Here is a 20,364-nt window from a genome sequence, read left to right on the forward strand (position 1 = left end):
AATAGAAAGGAGAAAATTAAAACCTTACAAATTCCATGGGGACTTAAGATAACGGGGGATCTGGGAGAGGAGGATAGAATTTTATCCCCTTCTTAACCCAGGATCAAAAGTATTACGATAATATAAAAAAAGGAATCCTGAAAGCTGAGAATAAGAGACTTTCACTTTTTTTCCTCTGTCTTTGGATATCAGAAATTAAGGAGAGAACAGAAGTAGAATAAAGAGAGAGGACTAGGAACTAGATATGCCCTACAATCTAGCAGCCTTGTGAAGCTGACTTCTCAATAGTATTCAATGAGCCCTACTGGAGGAATCCAGACATTTCAGGAGATCAGCTCTGACCGGGTCATATGTATCACTCCCAACAAGAGAGAAGTGGAGATGAAAGAATATATATAGGCTCAAAATGAGGATATCAAAAGGGATATATGATGAGGAAAAACATAAACAACAGAATTAGAACACCTGTATTAAAATTACAGAACACTTCTCAGTGCAGCCCTCTCCCCCCACAGATAACTAGCTTTCCTGGGAATAGATTCAAGAGACTCATAAGAAGGTATAAGTAAAGGAATGGATGGAAACAACAATTCTTGGAAAGTGGAGCTGCAAATTAATATCATTAGGTAGGACTCCCCCCACCCCCACCCCTTTTCTTGTCATGTGGGGCAGGAAAATTAAGTACCATTCTCTTATCTGAGCTAGGAAAGAGAATAGTCAAACTAACAGATAAAAACTAGCTATAAAGATAAAGGGAATGAGAGAAAGAAAGAGTAACAATGAAAGCAAACCCAAGAATAGGGACACAGACACACACAGACACAAAGACACACACGCACACATGCATATTTACCTCTACTTTTAAGTCAGTGCTGTCTTATTTTACTGATTCTATTCTAATCCAATTTCATCACATCCATCCATCCCTCTATTCATCCACTCATCTACTTAACCATTCACACCTACCCACTCTACCTACACCAGGAATTCATTTTTGTGTCAATCTGGTGAAGTTATGGACGCATATATACACACCCACATATATAAGATTATAAAGGCAACCAATTGTACCTGAAGAAGTTATCAAAATATTTTTAAGAATCAAGTTCATAAACACACCAAATTAACAATCCCTCAATTTACTTCCATATTAGGAGACAAGACGGAACAAAATTAGCTGTTATAATCATAATTCTATATGAATGGTTTCCCAATAAAAAGAAAAAAACTGAGAAATGGATTTGAAATAAAACTCAAAATTTTAACTTCTAAATGTGTTTAAAACATAGACACAGTAAAAAAATGAAGTGATAAAATAAATATACTATGCTTTAACTCTAAGATAGTCATCTGCCAGAGAATAGAAAGAAATTTAAAAAAAAAACCCCATCCCTTCCAGAACATCACTATGTTAGAAAGAAATTCAAAAGGTCCACATATCTTGAGTGGTTAAACTGCCTATCTGTCATCTAAGTCATATAGCCTACCTAAATGAGAAACAAAAATAGAAAGAGTAGGAATTGTAAATAAAAGAGGTGTGGAGAAACAGATTAGCATACTAATTCATTGTGAGTAGAGCTATAAACTGGTACAACCATTCTGTAAAGTAATTTGGAATTATGAAATTAAAGTGATTAAAATCATCATACCCTTTAACCCAAAGATTCTACTGCTAGACCCAAGGAGGTCCAAATAAAGAATTCATATACATCAAAATATCTAGAGCATCACTTTTTGTGGTAGCAAAGAACTGGAAACAAAGTATACGTTGGAGTGAAAAGAGATGGCTTAGTTCAGGATGACTCTAAGGCAAAGTCCTTAGAAGCAGGGGCTTTAGAAGTAGGGGAAGTTTTAAAGGAAGATAAAGAATTCTACTGAAAAGATGCCAAATTTGAGATGCTTATGAGGTACTCTCTTGGAGATAAACAATAGGCAATAGATGATGCACAGCAGGAGATGAGAAGAGAGAACAAGGTTGGATATACAGATCTGAAAGCACCAGGACAGAGCTCTAGACACACCCATGCACAGGGGTGAATGATAAAGCAAAGAAGACCAAGATCAGACAGGCTGGAAGAAAACTAAGAGAGATCAATATAATGAAAGCCTGAGAAGGCTATCTAGGAAAAGGTGGTAGTTATCACTGCCGAAAGTGAAAGAGAGGTGAAGAAATATAAAGACTGAGGAAAGGCTATTAGATATGGCATCAGATTAGGAAAGGTCTCATGTTAGAAGTACTCAAGTTGAGCTTTGAAGGTAGCTAAACTTTTAAGAGTGGAGATTAAGAATGAAGACTCACTCTAGGCCTTCAGGATAGTCTGTGCAAATGCAGAAGCATGCTAGGTTCGGGGAATATGAAGCTGGTCAATTTAGTTAGAGCACAGCACTTGAAAAGGAGTAAAGTAAAATAAGTCTAGAAATGTGGACTAGAAACAGATTGGGAAAGACAATGTCAAACTGAGGAGTTTATATTTTATCTCAGGAAGATGATTTTGGCAGTTGTATAGACAATGGATTAAAAAGAAGATGACTGGAAGCAGGGACACCAATTAGAAGGTTACTGCCATAGTCCAAGTGAGGGGTGATGGAAAGAATCTAAACTAATATGGCACCAATGTAAAGAGATGAATAAAAGAGATGGGAGGGAGGCAGAGCCAAGATGGTAGAGTAAGAGCAGGGACTTGCTTAAGCTATCACCCAAACCACTCCAAATACCTGTAAAAAATTACTCTAAAGAAATTCTGGAGCTGCAGAAGCCACAAAATGATGGAGTGAAGCAAATGTACAGCCCAAGACAGCCTGGAAGGTTGACAAGAAGCATCTATTGAGCTCGGCTGAGTGTGAAGCGCAATCTAGCATAGGCTGCTCTGGCACAGACGGAGCCTGAACAGGCCTCAATGGACTGAATCACTGGCAGCTATGGAGGTTTTCTGATTTCTCAACCCCAAAATGCTGAGGACATCCTGGAATGTCAGTGGAAAAAGCGTCAGACCTGTATGAAAGAGTAGCATGGTCTGGCCACAGACCCAGGGTAGCGGAGGGAGTGGTGCAGTCCCTGGTAGTCGCAAGAAGCCCACAGATTGTGGGGGGATTTAGCAGCTGATTGTAGGGGGATAGCAGGGATCTCTTTGCTGGTGCTGAGGAGGGATTCTCTTGCTTTGCCCTGCTTGGATCAGGGTCACAGTCCTGGGTGGCAATCCTAGAACGAGGAGGAGTGCTGGGATGGTGGAACTTGCGGCAGCTGTGGAGAAGGAGTCCTCCTGGCGGTTCCAGGGCAGAAAGCAGTGCTTGGGGCCATTCACAGACCAGAGCACAGACTGTGAGAAAAGTGGACGTCTCTCCTTTGATCATGCAGCCTTAGAAGAGCTGAAAATTTGCAGGTCCCCAGAAGTATTTCTGAAAACAGCTGTGCAAAGCACCTGAAACTTGGGGCAGTACACCACCCCTCCCCGCTCTCCCCCACTGGAAGCAGACAGAGACCTACCTTGAAAAAGAGCTCAAAATCAAGTGACTGGCTGGGAAAATGAGCAATCAACAGAAAAAAAATCGGACTACAGAATCTGACTTTGGTGACAAGGAATATCAACACACAGAAGAAGGCATGGAAGAGCTCAAAGGATTTTAAAAACCAAGTAAGTAAGAGAAGTAGAGAAAAAAATATGAAGAGAAATGAGAGTGATGCAAGAAAATCAAGAAAAACAAGTCAACTGCTTGCTAAAAGGGATCTGAAAAAATTGCTGAAGAAAATAGCATTTTAAGAAATAGACTAACTCAAATGACAAGAGGTCCAGACCAAAAGCAAATGAAAAGAATGCCTTAAAAAGCAGAATTGGCCAGATAGAAAAAGAGGTACAAAAGCTCACTGAAGAAAATAACTGCTTGAAGATTAGGATAGAGCAGATGGAAATTAATGACTTTATGAAAAATATCAAGAAATTATAAAACAAAACCAAAAGAATGAAAAAATAGCAGACAATGTGAAATACCTCCTTGGAAAAACTGATCTGCAAAATCGATGCAGGAGAGAGAATTTAAAAATTACTGGACTACCTAAAAGCCATGATTTTAAAAAAAGAGCCTAGATATCATCTATCAAGGAAAACGTCCCTGATATTCTAGAACCACAGGGTAAAATAGATATTGAAAGAATCCACTAATTACCTCCTGAAAGAGATCTCCAAAAGAAAACTCCTAGGAATACTATAGTCAAATTCCAGAGTTTCCAGGTCAAGGAGAAAATATTGCAACCAGTCAGAAAGAAACAATTCAAGTATTGTGGAAAAACAATCTGGATAACACAAGATCTATCAGATTCTACGATAAGGGATCAGAGGGTTTGGAATATGATATTCCACAGGTCAAAGGAGGTAGGATTAAAATCAAGAATCACTTACCCAGCAAAACTTAGTATAATACTTGAGGGGGAAAAATGAACATTCCAATGAAATAGAGGACTCTCAAGCATTCTTGATGAAAAGACCAGAGCTGAATAGAAAATCTTTTTCTATTCAAATACAAGAATCAAGAGAAGCATGAAAAGGTAAATAGGAAAGAGAAATCATAAGGGTCTTAATAAAGCTGAACTGTTTACATTCCTACATGGAAAGATAACATTTGTAACCCTTAAGAGTTTTCTCTGTATTAGGGTACTTGGTGGAAATACATACATGCATACATACATACATACATGTGTGTATGTGTATATATATGTGTGTGTGTGTGTGTGTGTGTATATATGTATGTATGTATAGACAGAGGGCCCAAGGTGAATTGAATATGAAGGGATAATTATCTAAAAAATAAAATTAAGGGGTGAGAGAGGAATATATTGGGAGGAGAAAGGGGGGAACAAAATGGGGTAAACTATCTCACAAAAAAGCAGAAAAAAGCTTTCACCATGGAGGGAAAAAGGGAGGAGGTGAGAGGGAATAAGTGAACCTTACTCTCATCAGATTTGGCTTAAGGAGGGAAAAACGCACACTCAATTGGGTATGAAAATCTATCTTACTCTATAGGAAAGTAGGGGGAAGGGTATAAGAATGGGGGTTTTGGGGGGAGGGAATGATAGAAGAGAGGGAAAACAGGAGGAGGGGGTAATCAGAAGTAAACTTCTGAGGAGGGACAGGGTCAAAAGAGAGAATAGAATAAATGGAGGGTAGGACAGGATGGAGGGAAATATAGTTAGCCTTTTACAACATCACTGTTATGGAAGTGTTTTGCAAGACTACACATGTATAACCTATACTGAATTGCATGCCTTCTCAATGGGGGTCGGTGGGAAGGAAGGAAGGGAGAGAATTTGGAACACAAAGTTTTAAAAATGAATGTTAAAAACTGCTTTTACATGTAACTGGGAAATAAGACATACAGGCAATGAGATACAGAAATCTATCTTGCCCTATAAGAAAAAAGTGAGGAAGAGGATAAGGGAGAGGGGTTGTGATAGAACGGAGGGCAGATTGGGGGAATGGGTAATGAGAATGCATGCTGTTTGGGGGTGGGGGGGACAGATGGGGAGAAAATTTGAAACTCAAAATCATGGGAAGTGAATGTTGAAAATTAAAAATTAATAAATTAATTGAAAGAGACAGGGAGATAGAATAGACAAAACTCCACAAATGCTTGGGGGTGGCAATGATGAGGGAGAGTGAAAGGTCAGATAACTTGGATTACAAAACTATTAAATACGAAAAAGTTGATTAGCTGAAACAATGAAATTTTTGAACACAGCAATTCATGGAACAATTTACTAAGGCGCAGTGGGGCTGCAATTTTTTGGTAAAGGCTTTGTTCAGCACTAATGACCTCATTGATCCCTGAAGTCCTTAAATAAGCTAACTGGCTACTTACTATAAATTGCTTCACCTGCTCCCTTACAAATTCTTGACTAAGATCTAATTTATAGACTATGGCCAAAAAACCAAAAAACAACAACAAAAAAAAAACCCCCTGAAATTAAAATAATGCTTCAGTTTAGAATTACAAAATATCATCTTAAACTATGAACTATCAAGTTCTAGAAAAAATTTAAATTTAAATTAGAGAGAAGTGCAGTAACAGCTATTTACGTGCACAGCTAACTTAATTTTTCTCATTTCAATTTCCTTTCCAAATTGAGAGTTTATGAGAAATAGAACACAGTGGACACCAAAACCACAAGCAAGTAAACGCTAATCAATTTTATTCTGATTGTCCAATTAATACTACTTAAGAACAATGTTTATTTTACCTGTTGACAACAAAACGTAGCTTCTGATAGTCACTCCTAAATTATTACATAATTATTCTCTTACCATTATTATGACTCAAGACAAGCATATGTCTTAAAACTAGAGGCACATCAACTCAGAGAAAAAGTTATTTTCATTAAAGTACCTTTTAACTAATGCTTAACTGCTTAATGATTTAAAAATGTTTAAGACTTTGAAAGGTATATGAAATAAAATTTCTTCAATTCACTTCCAAATTTAGTAGACATGGTACAAATTGTAACATTCATGGAACTCAGTTAACTCTGAGTTCACTACTTAATTTCTCTCTTTTTAAAAAAGATTTTTATTCTTTGGTTCTGTCTGAATCCATACCCATGTGTTAAAGTCACTCAACTAAAAAAAAAAAGTCCAACTCAGTGATATTGTAGGAACAAATGAATAAAGAAAATAATTTGTAATTCATGATACACATAAAAACTATTTTTAAAAACTTACTCAATTCCATGATAGTGGCACACAGAAGCTTTTTCAAAAGATAAGACTTGTATTTTCCCAGGTGTAAGTTCTGGTGTCAGAAGAAAAGTATTTTCACTAAAACAAACCAAAAGAATCATTTGATATTTAAAATACATGATGCTAAATAAATAAACAAAACAAGAAACAATCCTAAATATTTAAAGAGATTTTACTTTCCTTTTGTAACTGATAGCCACTGGGGATACGAACCAAGGAGACATGAGAAAAAGGTAAGACCATATTCTATAATCCATTTTCCCCCCCACATTTTTGCCTCTTCAATAAGAGAAAAAACAATTAACAATTCAATTTAATAAACATTTAAGTGTGTGTTGTAGGAGATATTATACAATTATAATACAAAACAATAAATGAGAAATATGTTGGTTGCCCTTCATTTTTGAAGACCAAACTGACACTACTATGTTAGAGTTAAATTACAGTGTTCCTGATTGTGGCTGATCAGACCAATATAAGCTCAGAATGCTCTACCACAGGTTGGGCACAAATAGTACATGTGACCACTCCAGTATCCACTCATTTGGGGTAGATATTTTAAACTTAAACCATCTCACATTTCTTTAGAACTACTTCAATTCTTCTCTGTTCATAAAGCACAGCACCTTCTTTGATGAAGGCATGTCATGGTGGGCAGTCCTGTGCCACTCTATCCCATATCACACAATCAATTCCAAAGTTCTTCAGAGAGATAATTATAATACAAACACACAAATACAATATAACACACAATTATAAAACAAAAGAATGAGAAGTATGTAAGAGAGGTATGAACTTAGTGCTATATAAGGTATGAAAGGTAAATTAGGTGATTAGGGTAAGCATGGAGACAGAAAAACTTCATGGAAAGGATGGCATTTGAGCTGAATTGTAAAGAATGGATAGAATTCCAACAGACAGGGATGGGACTGAGAAAGACATTCCAAAGTAGAAGAAATGATGGGAAGACATTGGACAGTAAGAATAGTTTGTAGTATAATTTAGATATAGTGTAAAAGTCTTCTTATCTTTTTGTTTGCACATCCCTGGGAGTAAAAAAAATTTTGATCATTTATATTTAAAAATTATAGATCTATTTTTGCTTAGTTGTTTCAGTTGTGTCTGACTCTTCATATACTACCTCTTTATTGTTCGGGGGGTGGGGAAGAGAAGGGTTCTTGGCAAAGATAGTGGAGTGATTTGCCATTTCCTTCTCCAGCTTATTTTGCAGATGAAGAAACTGAGGCAAACAGGGCTAAGTGACTTAGCCAGGGTCATACAGCTAGTATCTGGAGCTGGATCTGAATTCAGGTATTACTGATTCCTGGCCCAGTATTCTATCCAAACCACTTACCTGCCCATATGTACATAATATGTACACACACACAATCATACTATTATATACATTATGAAAAATAAAAATTGACATTAAAAAGGATGTGATAAAGACTGAATATTTTTTAAAATATTTTTATTTCATTTAATAGCATAAAATGCTTTTCTGGTTTTATTAAAACTATAATTTTTGGCAAGAAAATATGATTGAATATGTGTCATTAGTTCTGAAAAACTTGGTTTAACATTTTGTGATAGCAATATAATTTAATTTTTTTTCAATTAACAAAAATCTATTTTCTCTTCTTCCTTCCTTCCCTTTTCTTTAGGAAAAAGACAAAAAATGAAATCTTTAAAATAAACATGCACACTCAAGCAAAACAAAACACCCCCTCAATTTGAAACGTCAGAAAATGTTTCACTCTGCACTTTAAAGAGGACAATTTTTAGGGTAACAAAAACATTGTAAAGACAAGCAATTCTGAAAGAAATAAGAACTTTGATCTATGCAATGGCCAGCAGCTATCCCAAAGGACTGATGAGGAAGTATAAAACCCATCTCCTCATGCAATCTAAAGTTTGGTTCTAAGTTTAGTTTATTTTGATATTAGGTTTTAATGGCTACCAGAGATGAGTAAAACTACCTCCCAGCAACATCCAAATAGAAGAAGCAGTAGTTACTGCTGTAGCTATTAAATATCAATGGGCAGCTAGGTGGTGCAGTGGATAGAGCACCAGTGCAGGAGTCAGGAAGGAGGACCTGAGTTCAAATCCCACCTCAGACACTTGACACTCACTAGCTGTGTGACCTTGGGCAAGTCACTTAACCCCAACTGCCTCATCCTGGGTCATCTTCAGTCATCCTGATGAATATCTGGTCACTGGATTCAGATGGCTCTGGAGAAGTGAGGCTGGTGACCTGCACAGTCCTCCCTCACTCAAAACAAAGTCAAGTGCAAGTCATGTCATTATTTCTCTGATGGCATGGTCTTCTTTGGCAACACACAACAAATATCAATACTCATTTTTCAATACCATCCACCAATTATGTAAAGAGTTCTCTTGAAATCCAAAAAGCAAATTAATTTTTTTGGTGTTGCGATGGTAAGGCAGAGACCAAGGGCAGTAGTCTCTCAAGATCAGGTTTCAAGTCTGGAAAAGGCTATTCCAGGTGGGAATAAGGAGGCAGTAATCAAGCAGATGACAATATGGTATACACTGATTTCCTAACAGATGACCTTCTTAATTCATTTCCAAGTTCTCCAATGGGTTGGAGGTTAGGGTGATAGTCTTGACAGCAGAGTTACAGATTAAGGTAGACTTCTACACCTTTCTACTTTAGAACCAAGCCATGACCTCTCACCTCTTACCAACTGCTGTTACTCTTGCTGTGTCTGCACTTCTTGGAATCTCCTTGATGTGTTTCACCCTAAGTCAACACCAACCTCTCTTGCTCTTCTAGGGGACAGGAGCCTGGGCAAGTAGAAAGAAGCTCTTGTTCTCAAGAAGCATTTTCCAAGGCGAGTTAGGATGCTTGGGCTCAAAGAGGGCCTTTATGCCCACCCCAGGATTCTGTGTGGTATGCCTAAATCTTTCTGGAATTATGAAGCACAAATACCAAGTACCTCCCCCCAAGAGCAAAGACCTGAAAAGAGTCCACAATTCTAGAGAAGCAGGATCTGCCTCTCCCAGTTGCAGCCTGGGGTTTCCCACAGTATGGAAGGTATGGAGGGCCAGGAGGCATGGCCAGGGAAAAGTGTACTATGTTGCTGCTATCGCTGTGGTAACAACCAGGGAATAAGAACAGAAGCATTCTAAGACAGGTATGGAAGGACTAACTACTTGTCCATTTCCCTGGAAAGGTGGGTGCCTAACTATCCATCATAGCCAGCACTGAACACAAGGAGTGAAGCAGAAGTTGGTGAGAGTGGAAAGCATGCTGAACAACTGTGTTGCTCTCCTCCATTCTCACACTTGTGTGTACCCCAAGTAGTATACATCACTTGGGTTGAACCACTTACTGTGCACAAAGGTGAACAGATGAGGAAGACAAGTAAGCGAAAGAGATAGAGAAGGACCATTTGGCAAGAAATAATAAAAGCAACAAGCAGCTAAGTGACGAAGTGGATAAAGAGCCGGGCCTGCAGGCAGAAAGACTCTTTTTCCTGAGTTCAAATCTGGCCTCAGACACTTCATAGCTGTGTGAACCTAGGTAGGTCACTTAACCTTGTTTGCCTCAGTTTTCTCATCTGTAAATGATCTGGAGAAGGAAATGGCAAATCACTCCAGTATCTTTGCCAAGAAAATCCCAAATGGGGTCAAAGAGTCAGACACAACTGAAAAGAATGTACAACAATAAACAAAAGCAATTGTGTGTAACATTTCATAAAACACATGTTTATGTCTGAACACTTTTGTCATCTTTTAGATATTAGGTGTTTCCTGGGACAGAAAAAACGAAAGCAGTTAAGAACACAAGTATGATTTTCCACCATGGATTCTATTTCCTAGTAACATAAGAACATGGAAATGTAAAATCTTAACCTCTATTTAGAAGAGTGATACACTGCTTTTCAGAAATGGAACCCCAAATTGCTGTTCTTCTGGTGACATGATGGCAGCTCAAGGTAAAAAAGCCTGTTCAAAAGTTATCTCCAACAGAGTTCAGCAATTTTAAATTTATTAGGGTTAACAGATTCCTCATTCTAAAATGTTATGGATTAGTATTTAAGTTTCCACCTTAGTTTAAATTATTATAAATAAGAAGCCAGGTGACACAGTTGATAGAGCACAGAACTTGGAATACGGAAGACTTAAATCTGAATCCTGCCTCAGGCAACTGGTAGCTGTGTGATCCTGGACAAGTTAGTTAACCTCTTTGTGTCGAAGTTTTCCTATCTATAAAATGGGGATAATAACAATAGTACCTATTTTACAGGGTTATCATAAGAGTGAACATATATAAAGTGCTCTGCAATTCTTAAAAGTGATAGATAAATGGCTTCGTGTTGCTGCTCAAATGTTTCAGTTGTGTCCAACTATTCACAAACCCTTTTGGGGTCTTCTTGGCAAAGTTATTAGGAGTGATTTGCCATTTCCTTTTCCATCTCATTTTACAGATAAGCAAAATGAGATAAAAAGGGTTAAGTGACTGGCTCAGGATCACACAGGTAGTGTCTAAGGATAAATTTGAATTCTGGTCTTTCTGACTCCAGGCCTGACACTCTATCCACTGCACCACCTAGCTATTCTATATAAATTCTAGCAATGAGCAATCACTAACCAGGCTTTTTGTTCTCTTTAAGGCTGGATAAAGAAGAACAGGAATTTTGACTGGGTAGATGGGACCCACTGCATAGCCAGGGAAAAACATAAAGGGCTGGTGGAGGCAAGAAATGGAAGGCAGATCATTTAACCTGTGATTTACAGCCATAAGGAACAACTAATTCACTCTGATGACAATAAAAGCTGACCTCTCCCTGGGTTTACAGATTTTAGAGAGCACTTTAAAGACAGAATCTCATTTGGAACTCACAACAAACCCATGAAGTAGAAATGACAAATATTATCCTCATTTTACTGAGGAGACGATGCTTAGAAAGATAGTTAAGCAATATGGGCTCACACTTTTAATAAACAGATGCCAGAAACAGGATTCAAACATACTTTTTCATATGATCTCTAGCTCTGAGGTTTGCTGCTGCTTAGTCATTTTACATGTTGAAGAACACAAATGGCAGACTGGATCATAATTAGTTTTGTTACATGGTAAAAAGTATGTTCAACCAATTTGACTCAGAATATATAGTATTCAGCTTTTCGACTTCCCTAAAGTCTTCACTTTATGGCACCTAAATAGATATCCTGTGTACAGAAAGTACCTATCTCAGTTCTGATAAATGTGCCCCACCTTAGCAATCCTGGATCACTCATTTGAAAGCACAGTAACCCCAAGACCCTATATGTAAAAAGTGTGTACACTTCTTGTCCTGTTTATTTTTGATAAAGCATGAATAAGAGAAATAATCTCAAAATTTAAAAACTTAAAGACTTCTTAGTAACAGGGAGCAGTTTTCTTAGACACAAAAAGTGTAAATGATCAGCATTCACAACTAGATGAGTATGGAAGACTGACCTCAATAATCTGAACAGACCAAGGGATGAGATCACAACGAACTATGAAAAACCTGAATTAAAAAAAAAAAAGTTGTGGGGGGAGGAGCCAAGATGGCAGAGTAGAAAGATACACATATGCTAGCTCCGAACCTAGAGCCCATAAAACACCTGTAAAGAAGAACTCCCAACAAATTCCGGAGCAGCAGAAGCCACAGAACAACGGAGTGGAGGAGATTTCTGTTCCAGAGAGACCTGAAAAACTGACCCAAAAGGTCCGTCACGCACCGGACCTGGAGCAGAGCCTAGCCCTGCCTTGGCCACGCAGCACTGAGAGAAGCAGATGCGAGCAGGCTTCAGGGACAGAATCTCCAGCGGCCACGCAGGTCCCTCCACCCACAGAAAGGTTACTTTTTTGGTGAACAGATATCTCCTCCCTTCCTTTCGGAGGAGTAAGAAAATGCTTACCATCAGGAAAAGACAGAAATTAAGGCTTCTGTATCCCAAACATCCAAAACAAATATTCAATGGGCTCAGGCCATGGAAGAGCTCAAAAAGGATTTTGAAAATTAAGTTAGAGAGGTGGAGGAAAAACTGGGAAGAGAAATGAGTGACATGCAAGCAAAGCATGAAAAGCAGGTCAACATCGTGCTAAAGGAGACCCAAAAAAATGCTGAAGAAAATAACACCTTGAAAAATAGGCTAACTCAATTGGCAAAAGAGGTTCAAAAAGCCAATGAGGAGAAGAATGCTTTCTAAAGCAGAATTAGCCAAATGGAAAAGAAGGTTCAAAAGCTCACTGAAGAAAATAGTTCTTTCAAAATTAGAATGGAACAGATGGAGGCTAATGACTTTATGAGAAATGAAGAAATCACAAAACAAAACCAAAAGAATGAAAAAAAATGGGGAAGAAAATGTGAAATATATCATTGGAAAAACAACTGACCTGGAAAAGAGATCCAGGAGAGACAATTTAAAAATTATGGGACTACCTGAAAGCCATGATCAAAAAAAAGAGCCTAGACATCACCTTTCATGAAATTATCAAGGAAAACTGCCCTGAGATTCTAAAACCAGAGGGCAAAATAAATATTGAAAGAATCCATTGATCACCTCCTGAAAGAGATCCAAAAAGAGACACTCCTAGGAACACTGTGGCCAAATTCCAGAATTCCCTGGTCAAGGAGAAAATATTGCAAGCAGCTAGAAAGAAACAATTCAAGTATTGTGGAAATACAATCAGGATAACACAAGATCTAGCAGCTTCTACATTAAGGGATCGAAGGGTGTGGAATGTGATGTTCCAGAAGTCAAGGGAGCTGGGACTGAAGCCAAGAATCACCTACCCAGCAAAACTGAGTATAATACTTCAGGGGAAAAAATGGTCTTTCAATTAAATTGGGGACTTTTTTTTTTTTTATTAATTTATTTAACTTTTAACATTCATTTTCACAAAATTTTGGGTTCCACATTTTCTCCCCTTTTGTCCTCTCCCCCCACCCCAAAACACCGAGGGTTCTAATTGCCCCTGTCTGCCAATCTGCCCTCCCTCCCTCCCCACCCCTTCCCTTTGGAAGGCAAACAATTCAATATAGGCCAGATCTGTGTAGTTTTGCAAATGACTTCCATAATAGTAGTGTTCTGTAAGAACTAATTATATTTCCCTCCATCCTATCCTGTCCCCCATTACTTCTGTTCTCTCTTTTGATCCTGACCCTCCCCATGAGTGTTGACCTCAAATTCCTCCCTCCTCCCCGTGCCCTCCCTTCCATCATCCCCCCCACCCTGCTTATCCCCTTATCCCCCACTTTCCTGTATTGTAAGATAGGTTTTCATACCAAAATGACTGTGCATTTTATTCCTTCCTTTAGTGGAATGTGATGGGAGTAAACTTCAGGTTTTTCTCTCACCTCCCCTCTTTTTCCCTTCACTAAAAAGTCTTTTGCTTGCCTCTTTTATGAGAGATAATTTGCCCCATTCCATTTCTCCCTTTCTCCTCCCAATATATTTCTCTCTCACTGCTTGATTTCATTTTTTTTTTTTAAGATATGATCTCCTCCTCTTCAACTCACTCTGTGCACTGTCTCTATGTGTGTGTGCGTGTGCGTGTGCATGTGCATGTGTGTGTGTGTGTTATCCCACCCTGTACCCAGAAGCTGAATAGTTTCAAGAGTTACAAATATTGTCTTTCCATGTAGGAATGTAAACAGTTCAACTTCTGTAAAGTCCCTTATGACTTCTCTTTGCTATTTACTTTTTCATGCTTCTCTTCATTCTTGTGTTTGAAAGTCAAATTTTCTTTTCAGCTCTGGTCTTTTCATCAAGAATGCTTGAAAGTCCTCTATTTCATTGAAAGACCAATTTTTCCCCTGAAGTATTATATTCAGTTTTGCTGGGTAGGTGATTCTTGGTTTTAGTCCTAGTTCCTTTGACTTCTGGAATATCCTATTCCATGCCCTTCGATCCCTTAATGTGGAAGCTGCTAGATCTTGTGTTATTCTGATTGTATTTCCACAATACTTGAATTGTTTCTTTCCAGCTGCTTGCAATATCTTCTCCTTGACCTGGGAACTCTGGAATTTGGCCACAATGTTCCTAGGAGTTTCTCTTTTTGGCTCTCTTTCAGGTGGTGATCTGTGGATTCCTTGAATACTTATTTTGCCCTCTGGTTCTAGAATCTCAGGGCAGTTTTCCTTGATAATTTCATGAAAGATGATGTCTAGGCTCTTTTTTTGATCATGGCTTTCAGGTAGGCCCATAATTTTTAAATTGTCTCTCCTGGATCTATTCTCAAGGTCAGTTGTTTTTCCAATGAGATATTTCACATTATCTTCCATTTTTTCATTCTTTTGGTTTTGTTTTGTGATTTCTTCATTTCTCATAAAGTCATTAGCCTCCATCTGTGCCATTCTAATTTTGAAAGAACTATTTTCTTCAGTGAGCTTTTGAATCTCCTTTTCCATCTGGCTAATTCTGCTTTAGAAAGCATTCTTCTCCTCATTGGCTTTTTGAACCTCTTTTGCCAATTGAGTTAGCCTATTTTTCAAGGTGTTATTTTCTTCAGCATTTTTTGGGGTCTCCTTTAGCAGGGAGCTGATCTGCTGTTAATGCTTTGACTGCATGTCTCTCATTTCTCTTCCCAGCTTTTCCTCCACCTCTCTAACTTGATTTTCAAAATCCTTTTTGAGCTCTTCCATGGCCTGAGCCCACTGAGTGGGCTGGGACACAGAAGCCTTGACTTCTGTGTCTTTGCCTGATGGTAAGCATTGTTCTTCCTCATCAGAAAGGAAGGGAGGAAATGCCTGTTCACCAAGTAAGTAACCTTCTATAGTCTTATTTCTTTTCCCTTTTCTGGGCATTTTCCCAGCCAGTGACTTGACTTCTGAATATTCTCTTCACACCCACTTCACCTCAGGATCCTCCCAGCCAGCGCTTGGGGTCTGAGATTCAAATGCTGCTTGCCAGCCTCAGGGCTTTGGGCGGGGGCAGGGTTGCTATTCAGTGTGTGATTAAGTTCAGGTGCTCAGGTGGGGGTAGGGCCACCTCACAGGCTCAGTTCCCTCAGGGGGTTTATGAAGAGACCTTCAACAATGGATCCAGGCTCCTGCCTGCTTGGGGAGCCCCAGTCTGCTCCCACCTCCGCTGTTGCCTCCTGAGGGGGCCTGAGTTATGGGGGCACCCCACTCCCCTCTCGACCCGCCAAAGAGACCCTCTCACCGACCCCTGTCACCTGTGGGTGGAGGGACCCGCGTGGCCGCTGGAGATCCCGTCCCTGAAGCCAGCTCGGATCTTTTCCTCTCGGTGCCGCGGCCGCAGCAGGGCTGTACTCAGCTCCCAGTCCGCGGTGCAAAGGACTTTTTGCGAGAGGTTTGCAAGTCTCTCTGGAACAGAAATCTCCCTCGCTCCAATGTTCTGTGGCCTCTGGGTGCAGAATTCCCCGTGAGTTACTTTTTTGTAGATGTTCTATGGGTTGTGGGTTCGGAGCTATGTGTATGTGCGTCTTTCTACTCCGCCATCTTGGCTCCGCCCCCCTGTAACTAAATTGGGGACTTTCAAGCATTCTTGATGAAAAGACTAGAGGTGAAAAGAAAATCTGACTTTCAAAGAATGAACAAGAATGAACACAAGAATGAAGAGAAGCATGAAAAAGTAAACAGCAAAGAAAAGTCATAAGGGACTTACTAAAGTTGAACTGTTTACATTCCTACATGGAAAGACAGTATTTGTAACTCTTGAAACATTTCAGTATCTGGGTAGTGGGTGGGATTACACACACACACACACACACACACACACACACACACACACACACACACACACACACGCACGCACAAACACACACACAGAGAAAAATATCACAGAGTGAATTGAATAGGATATCTTAAAAAAATGAAATTAAGAGGTGAGAGAGAAATATATTGGGAAGAGAAAGGGAGAAATGGAATGGGGCAAATTATCTCTCATAAAAGAGGTAAGCAAAAAACTTTTTAGTGGAGGGGAAAAGAGGGGTGGTGAGAGAAAAACATGAAGTTTACTCTCATCACATACCACTAAAGGAAGGAATAAAATGCACAATCATTTTGGTATGAAAACCTATCTTACAATACAGGAAAGTGGGGGAGAAGGGGATAAGCAGGGTGGGGGGGATGATGGCAGGGAGGGCACGGGGAGGAGGGAGGAATTTGAGGTCAACACTCATGGGGAGGGTCAGGATAAAAAGAGAGAATAGAAGCAATGGGGGGCAGGATAGGATGGAGGGAAATATAGTTAGTCTTACACAACACAACTATTATGGAAGTCATTTGCAAAACTACACAGATCTGGCCTATATTGAATTGCTTGCCTTCCCAAAAGGAATGGGTGGGGAGGGAGGGATGAAGAGAAGTTGGAAGTCAAAGTTTTAGGAACAGCTGTTGAGTACTGTTCTTGCTACTAGGAAATAAGAAATACAGGTAAAGGGGTACAGAAAATTATCTGGCCTTACAGGACAAAAGAGAAGATGAGGACAAGGGAAAGGAGGGATGATAGAAGAGAGCGCAGATTGGTGATAGGGGCAATTAGAATGCTTGGTGTTTTGGGGTCAGGGGAGGGGACAAATGGGGAGCAAATTTGGAATCCAAAATTTTGTGAAAATGAACGTTAAAAGTTAAATAAATAAATTTTTAAAAAAAGTTTTAAGGACACACAATTATATCTATGAATAGCAATACAAAGTTGTTAAAAGCCTCAGTAATAGCCAGAGTATACCGCAGGAAACTAAAATAACCCAGAGTTATCCAAGCTTCAAGTGTTATAAATGTGAGTGTATTACTAACATTATTAATTTGCTTATGAAATCCTTTTTTATTGGACAAAAATAAACTTCAGTCTGACCACTATTTGAATTCATACAAATGTCTAAATAGGTTCCCAACAAATGAAATTTTCCACATTTTTCAGTATCTATGTTTTTTATTTTACAAGTTTTCAGCTCTCAGGGACTCTACTACACTGACCTTTTGGGTTTCTTATCTTTCTAAACCATAATTTAAATGGGAAGATCTTTCCCATTCATTAATGGCCCATGTGACCTGCTTAAATCACATGGAAGCCTAAGTCACATGTGGTGGGAGGAGCATGCTGAATGGGTAGAATAGGAAGGGTGGAGAAGAACTGAGAGGAAGTTATTGAGAGCAGCTAGGGTAAAGGAGAGAGAGGACACAGGCAAACAGACTGCTAAGCTTCTGAGTGTTTGTTTGTGGGAAAGAGGTGGGGGACTTGGGAAGAGGGGGCGAGGAATGGCTTTGTCCCCTGCAGTGAAAATGTATATTGACTTCTTGGCTACTATGACAGATTTGGCTTTCTGGTGTCTGAATAAATATTTTTCCTCTGCCTTCTATATGGAGAGTCTGTTATACTTTGAGATTCCAAACTACACAGGCATATTCACAGTCATCCTTGGTGCAGTGAATATTACCTGGGTATTACAAAATCTAACATACTCTCAAAAATTAAAAGCATCCATGCGAGACCACTACCAACAAAAGATCCACTAACAGATGATAATAGTATCTGCCATATATATACATATACATACATATACACACATATATACATATACACACGTGTGTGTGTGTGTGTGTGTGTGTGTGTGTGTGTATATATAGTATTCAAAATCCAGAATTATCTCATTTGATTCTCACAGAAATCTTGTGAGGTAGCTGCCAAATATAATCACCCCTACTTTACAAATAAGGAAACAGGTTCAGAAAAGTAATTGATTTACCCATGGTTACACAGCTAATGTAAGGAGTGAATCCTGGACTTAGGTTTCTATTGACTCAAAATCCCTGAATATATCCCTCTGCAAGGCCTGTCCACCTTCCATCACTACAGACTTCCTCCTGGATGGAGTCTCCATGTTGTGGGGGGCTGAGGCTGACCTACCTTCATTCTTCTCCCGGCCCTGTTCCCGAATTCCTCTGAATTTCAAAACCATGTCCCCAACCCAGTACAATCCTTTCTCCCCTTTTCAGTTCCCTTTTGTGTGTCATCTCCCATTCTGAGGCAGGGAGGCAGTGTAGTAGATAAAAGTTCTGTGCCAGGAGTCAGGAAGAACTAAGTTCTAATCCAGCCTCACACATATGTTTAGATGTGTGACAAGCCGTGCTTTCCCCAAAATGGGGTTCAAAATAGCATCTGCTTTCCAGGGTTCAATGAAATGAATTCAATGGAGGATCAAATGAGGATAATATTTGGAGAGCATTTAACGCAGTGCCTGGAACATAACAGGTTCTTAATCCTTCCTTCCATCTTTCTATATTGCCTCCCAAAAAAATTCTTTAAGAAACAAAGGCAAACCATATATGGTACACTGCATTAGGTACAAAGATAAAGAGAGTGACAAAGATGGAGTAGGGAAATGAATTAACAGAAAAAAATTCATAAAAAAATTTGCCTTAATCCCTATTCATATTTACATTACTGTTCAAACTTTGTGAAGCAAAATACTTTTGACCTTCAATGAGTAACACTTTTATAACTTCAATTCCAGAGCCGTTCTTTTCACTATTACTGGTTATGTCAATCAAAACAACAATACAGTTAAACTTTGTTAACTAGATTAAGACCAATTTATTCTGAACAATTAGAAGGCAATAGTAAAAAGAGAATAGGCAGAACTTAAGTAGCCTAAATATAATGATCAAGACCTTAAAGTATATGCACTTACTTTATCTCTCTCATACCTACTCACCTAAAAACAATGTTTTTCAGTTTTGTTTATTAGTAAATCCTTTCTCAAATTCACCTTTTGATTCATGATTTATCATGAATTCAAATAAAGCCTTTCAAGAGGGTCAAATTGTACTACAACATTAACTATCCTCTGGAAAATTTTCTAAATGATGTGCTAGCAAAAAAAATCTGCTATATTGAAGAAACAATTCACTTCCCTTTGTTGTCATTTAACTGTTTAGTCGTGTCTGATTTTACATATCCATGGAATTTTCTTGGCCAAGATATTGAAGTGATTTGCCATTTCCTTTCTATTGTGACCCCATTTTACAGATGAGAAAGCAAGGCAAATAGGGGGTTAAATGACTTACCCAAGGTCATACAGAGTCTGATGCCAGATCTGAACTAAGGTCTTCCTGACTCCAAATCTGGTTCTCTATCCACTGTACTACCTACTTCCATTGCACACAGCTAGTTGTCATATAATTAGTCAAGAGACCATAAAGATACTGGCATTTATTAAGTATTCACTTTGTAGACATCCACTAAAGTCCCATTCCAACAAGGTGGAGGTAAATGTAGGCGCTAACTGAAAGATCAGACAGGTTCTTTCAATCTCTACAAGTTAGAAAGGTTTCCAGTAAAGATCAAGCAATGAGTTGTCTGACGCCCATCCAAAGATCAGTTTAGCAAGTTGGTTTAGACCACCAGATGATTTTTTTTTTTTTGGCCACAGAAACTCCTGAAGACCATCTTACTAAGGCATAAAGGGGCCTAAGATGTACATCATTGAGGTACACTTCAGTGCACCCTTCTAATGCTTGGAGTACTGAAAAACTTGGTAGAAAACACTTTTTATCAAAATACTGTCTAAAATGCATATGGATAATGAGCTTCTGGAGGAAATTCTATAGTATGATGCGCAATGCAAAAGATTTTTTTAAATTTTAATTATTTACATCAAGAAACCTGTGCA

The 20,364-nt window shown here is 38.7% G+C and overlaps 1 protein-coding gene across 5 annotated transcripts in view; it reads right to left on the reverse strand.

Annotated features, from left to right (window-relative positions):
• MTBP (MDM2 binding protein) overlaps positions 1 to 20,364 on the reverse strand; it is an 88,212-nt gene that overhangs the window by 10,382 nt on the left and 57,466 nt on the right. For all 5 annotated transcript variants that reach the window (XM_072603191.1, XM_072603193.1, XM_072603192.1 and 2 more), the window contains one exon: positions 6,708 to 6,803. In XM_072603191.1, the coding sequence (XP_072459292.1) occupies positions 6,708 to 6,803 (96 nt within the window). The remainder of the gene's footprint in view (positions 1 to 6,707; positions 6,804 to 20,364) is intronic.

The sequence above is a fragment of the Notamacropus eugenii genome, chromosome 4 (assembly GCF_028372415.1).
Source record: "Notamacropus eugenii isolate mMacEug1 chromosome 4, mMacEug1.pri_v2, whole genome shotgun sequence".
NCBI lineage: Eukaryota > Metazoa > Chordata > Mammalia > Diprotodontia > Macropodidae > Notamacropus > Notamacropus eugenii.